Raw genomic sequence first — 4,949 nt, forward strand, 5'->3', positions numbered from 1 at the left:
TCACTTAACCCTCATTGCCCTGCAAAAAAATAAGTTAATTAATTAAAGTTTTGAGTTACAAATTTTATCCCTCCTTCCCTCCCTGCTCTCCCTCCTCCCTGAGGCAGTAAGCAATCAGATATAAGTTATACATGTGCAATTATGTAAAACATGACCATATTAGTCATTTTGTATAAAAAATTTGAATAAAAGAAAAAATGAAGGAAATTGAAAAATTGCATGCATCAGTCTGAGTTCCATCAGTATCAGTTCTCTCTTTGGAGGTGGATATTATGCTTCATCATTAGTCCTACTGTTAAACTTTTAAAGTTCTTTAAAGCCAGGCCACATCCTATCTTTCCAGTCCTTTTTTTTTTTTTTTTTGCAGGGCAATGAGGGTTAAGTGACTTGCCTGGAGTCATACAGCTAATAAGTGACAAGTGTTTGAGGCCAGATTTGAACTCAGGTCCTCCTGAATCCAGGGTTGGTGTTTTATCCACTGCACCACCTAGCTGCCCCCTATCTTTCCAGTCTTGGTTATTATTATTTTTTTTTTGCAGGGCAATGAGGGTGTGAGATTCAAAATTGGATATACGGAGCATTAATCTCCCCCTTTGAACTTTCCCATATATATATATATATATCCCAGGCCAATAAGAAAAGGAGCCTCTGAGCTTTAATCTGTGAGGGATTAGTTGTTATTGCTTGGGAATTAATTGGGCAACAAAGGTGAAACCAATTAGGGAAATAAGGAAGTATAAATCCAGGTGAATAGTCTTAGATCTAAGATTAGTCTATTCAATCCCAGAGATTAAGCTGGTTTGAAGGAATTTAGGATTTTCCTTTATAAAACTCACCAAATCCCAAACTGCCCACCAGGCTACGAACCAACATACCCAAAGACCCCAAAGACCGAACACCAAACATGTGCTTCCGAACTCCCCTCACCCAAGCGCCACCATGGCTAAGTCCACAGCCAGGGAGAGCAAACTTCCATTCCGCACTCACTTTTAAGTTGGCATCCCGGAAGTTCCTTGCGTGTTCTTCCCCAAAAGGGGAGGTCCTTCAAAAGCCGCTTCAGTAGCATGAGCAATCTCTCAAATGATTGAGCTAAAACTTTCAATATTAATCTTTACCACAAATAATTTTTATCACAAGGGTTAAGTGACTTGCCCAGGGTCACACATCTAGTAAGTGTTAAGTGTCTGAGGCTGGATTTGAACTCAGGTCCTCCTGAGTCCAAGACCAGTGCTTTATCCACTGTGCTACCTAGCTGCCCCCTATCCTTCCAGTCTTACATATTCCTCCCTCATATATTCTGTGGTCTTTCCTTCTGGCCTACTTGTTGCTCCTTAAATAAAATGCTCCATCTCTAGTTTCTGTGCTTTTTCACTGGTTGTGTCCCATGCCTGGAGTGCTCAACCTCCTAACTCCCAACTTTTCAAATCCCTGGCTTCATTTTAGACCCAGCTCAAGACTTCTTCTTTATGTGACCAACAATATGGAGGACTAGACATTTTTTTCAATCCTTACAACCTATCAAATCTCTCCAAAATGGGAGTTATGTGTAAGAGAAAAAGCAATTCAGGTTTTCTCTAGGACAATCTATAAAAAGAAATGCAAAACCCAGTAAAATTAAAAGAAAGCATGACTTCCATAGAAGCAAAGCATATTGATCTAGAAGGAAGAATGTATAGAGACAACTTAAGGATCACACATCTTCCAGAAGAACATGACAAATGAAAAAAAATACATGAACACCATAAAGCAAAACATATTTTAAAGACTGTTTAGAATTTCAGAACACGGGAAAAAGTTTTAATAGAAAGTATCCACAGATCACCTCCAGAAAAACACCCTACACTCTAAACTCCAAGTCATGTGGTGGTTAAATTGAATACTTCCAATGACAAATACAAAATTCTACAAGTGACCAAGAGAAAGACTTTCAAACATAAAGAAAAAAAATGAGTAACACAAGACAATTTGGCACCATTTATAAATCAAAAGAAGGAATGTAATAATGTGTTCCAATGAGCAAAGAACTCACGATGCAGCCCAGTGTGACATATCCTGCAAACCTGAGCATAACCATTAATCAAAAAAGATGGACATTCAATAAAAAGAGACATGTGAATCATTTTTATGAAGAAAACTAGACCTGAACAAATTATTTGCTTTACAGACACTTCAGACAACAAAAATACAGGAAAGGTAAACATATATAGCATTAGCAGCAACAAAGGAACAACAGTGAGACCATTAAGAGATTTTTTTCTAAAGTACAAAAGGAGATAATAGTGGAAGTGGAAATGAAAAAGAAGAGATAGTAGATAAACAAGCTTGAAACATCATAAATCTCACAATATACCTTGCTTACACGTGAATCAATGTTTATATTTTTGTGGAATTAAGTTGCAGAATTGTTGGGCACATAAAATAAGGGAGAGGGGAGAAGAAAAAGATTGAGAAAGGAAATATTATTTTAATGGTGAGAAAGAAGCAGGTCCCAAAGAAGAACACTCTTATGGAACAAAAGAGACAATTTATAAATGGAGATGGGGACCTTACAATGGGTATAATCTACAGGATTTAGGTAATTAGAGAGACCATTCATCCTGCCTCAGGATGAGGGGAATCAGAACTTCTGAGGGCAACTGACAGCTGGAAGAGTAGAAGCCATGAATCCAGAAAAGAGGTTTCATGGCAAATGGGAAAAATGATCATGGTGAGGGCAAAAGGTCATTATGAACTGCACAGAGACATTGGAAATTCCTATCATGAAGTAATACTTCTACTTTCTCTATCAACAGTAGTAATTGGCATTTCTAAGTTTAAGCTGCAACAGAAAAAGGAAGATGGGGGCAAAATTGATGGGGCTGTAATATAGACTGTTTATAAGAGAGAGCCCAAAGAAGATATCTCAGAAGCTCTAATTCCATGAGGGATTCAGAGGCAAAAAAAGAGGAATCTATAAATATGAGGCCCATGAATTAAAGAATCACAGTCTAGAAAAAGAAAAACAACTAACAAAGAGAATGAGAGAAAGAACATTTTTTAGAAAAAGACACAGCTCTGAGCCAGCGCCGAGGGACTGGACTGGACGGGACGGGGTGGGATGATGTGGCTGTGGTCGCTACTGCTGCTGGGCAAAGGGGCGTGGGGCAAGTCCCCCCCCCCCGCCCCCAGACGCTGGGGTCCCTCACTCCAGCCGGGTGCACCAGCAGGCCCCGCTGAGTGAGGCCAAGCATGATGATGCCCACGGAGACTTTCAGTTTGACCACGAGGCCTTCCTGGGCCGGGAGGCAGCGAGGGAGTTTGACCAGCTCAGCCCAGAAGAGAGCAAAGCCCGTCTGGGGCGGATTGTGGACGGAATGGACCGAGATGGCGACGGGGATGGCCTGGATCTCCGGGCCTGGATCGCTCATACGCAGCAGCGCCACATCCGGGACTCCGTTACAGCCGCGTGGGACACCTATGATACTGACGGGATGGCCGAGTGGGCTGGGGCGAGCTGCGCAACCTTACCTACGGTCACTACCAGCCAGGAGAGGAGTTCTCCGATGTGGAGGCGGCAGAGACCAATAAGAAGCTCCTGGCGAGAGACAAGAGGCGGTTCCGGGCAGCTGACCAAGATGGGGACCTGCAGGCCCCCATGGAGGAGTTCACAGCCTTCCTGCATCCGGAGTCGTTTCCCCACGTGCGGGACACTGTGATTGCCGAGACGCTGGAGGAGTTGGACAAGAATGGAGATGGTTATGTGCAAGTGGACGAGTACATAGCGGACCTGTACTCCCCAGAGCCAGAGGGAGGCGAGGAGCCCGCCTGGGTGCAGACGGAGTGGCAGCAATTCCGAGACTCCCGGGACTTGAATGGGGGGGGGAGGCACCTGGATGGGCGTGAGGTCGGGCACTGGGTACTGCCCCCAGCCCAGGATCAGCCTCTGGTGGAGGCCAATCACCTGCTGCAGGAGAGCGACACTGACAAGGATGGACGCCTGAGCAAACAGGAGATCCTGGGCAACTGGAACACGTTTGTGGGCAGTCAGGCCACCAACTACGGCGAGGACCTGACACGGCACCCTGATGAACTCTGAGCACCTGGCTCTGCTGGGCACCCCAACCCTAGAGGACACAGCCGCCACAGCCAGGGCCGGCCGGCTGCCCGCCCAGGGTTCCCTGGTCCCAAGCCCCAAACCCAGTCCTCCCAGATCCAAACAGCACTCCCAGCTGCACTCAAGTACTCCCGCCCCCTCTTTAAAAACAGTATTTGCAGTTCCACATTCTTGCCTTCCCTCCACCCACTGAGAAGGAAAGCAATACCCGTCACACGGACAGTCAACAAACCCTCGTTTATTAAAGTCACTTCGTGCCAAGCACTTGGTGATACCAAGGGCCCAGGGGCCACCCAGCCACAACCCTGCTGGTGCCTCGTCCCTGGGGACCCGCCTGCCCCATTCCTAGCCTGCCAATCCAGGGAACCCCAGGGTTCCTGACAGAGAGCTGGGGCCCTGTCTTCAGAATCCTAGAGTTGGGGGGTCATGACTGTGAGCTCTGAGTATCTCCCATGGATCCCCTGGACACATTTCCTCTCTGGACCCTTTCTGGACATATGTGGAGGCCCAGCTCCCCCAGGCCTTCCCGGATCACAACCCAGAGCCCCTGCAGGTCCGGCCCCCAAATGCAAGAATAGAAAGCAGAGGCCCAAACCTGCATCAAGGATCACTTCTCCTCATCCCTCCCTCTGGGTCTCACAGCTCAGTGGGGACCAGGAGGATGCGTAGGAGGGAGGGGCTGCAATAAAAGCTGAGGCCTCAAAAAAAAAAAAAAAGAGAAAAAGACATAAAAAATAAAAATGTTAAAATCTAACAAACAAAACAAGTTGAAGGGGAGAAAAGGAAAGGAGATATTACTTTACTTAACTAACAAGAAAAATGGAGAGGAATAATTAAATAACTATATAAAAAAGAA

At 45.5% G+C, this 4,949-nt stretch overlaps 1 protein-coding gene across 1 annotated transcript; it reads left to right on the forward strand.

Annotated features, from left to right (window-relative positions):
- Positions 1-3,097: 3,097 nt before the first annotated feature.
- Positions 3,098-4,075, forward strand: LOC122739186 (reticulocalbin-3-like). Its single transcript, XM_043981020.1, is given in 3 exon segments — positions 3,098-3,148; positions 3,150-3,465; positions 3,468-4,075. Coding segments are annotated over 3 exon segments (975 nt in total).
- The last annotated feature ends 874 nt before the right edge of the window (positions 4,076-4,949 follow it).

The sequence above is a fragment of the Dromiciops gliroides genome, chromosome 2, assembly GCF_019393635.1.
Source record: "Dromiciops gliroides isolate mDroGli1 chromosome 2, mDroGli1.pri, whole genome shotgun sequence".
In the NCBI taxonomy this organism is placed as follows: Eukaryota; Metazoa; Chordata; class Mammalia; order Microbiotheria; family Microbiotheriidae; genus Dromiciops; species Dromiciops gliroides.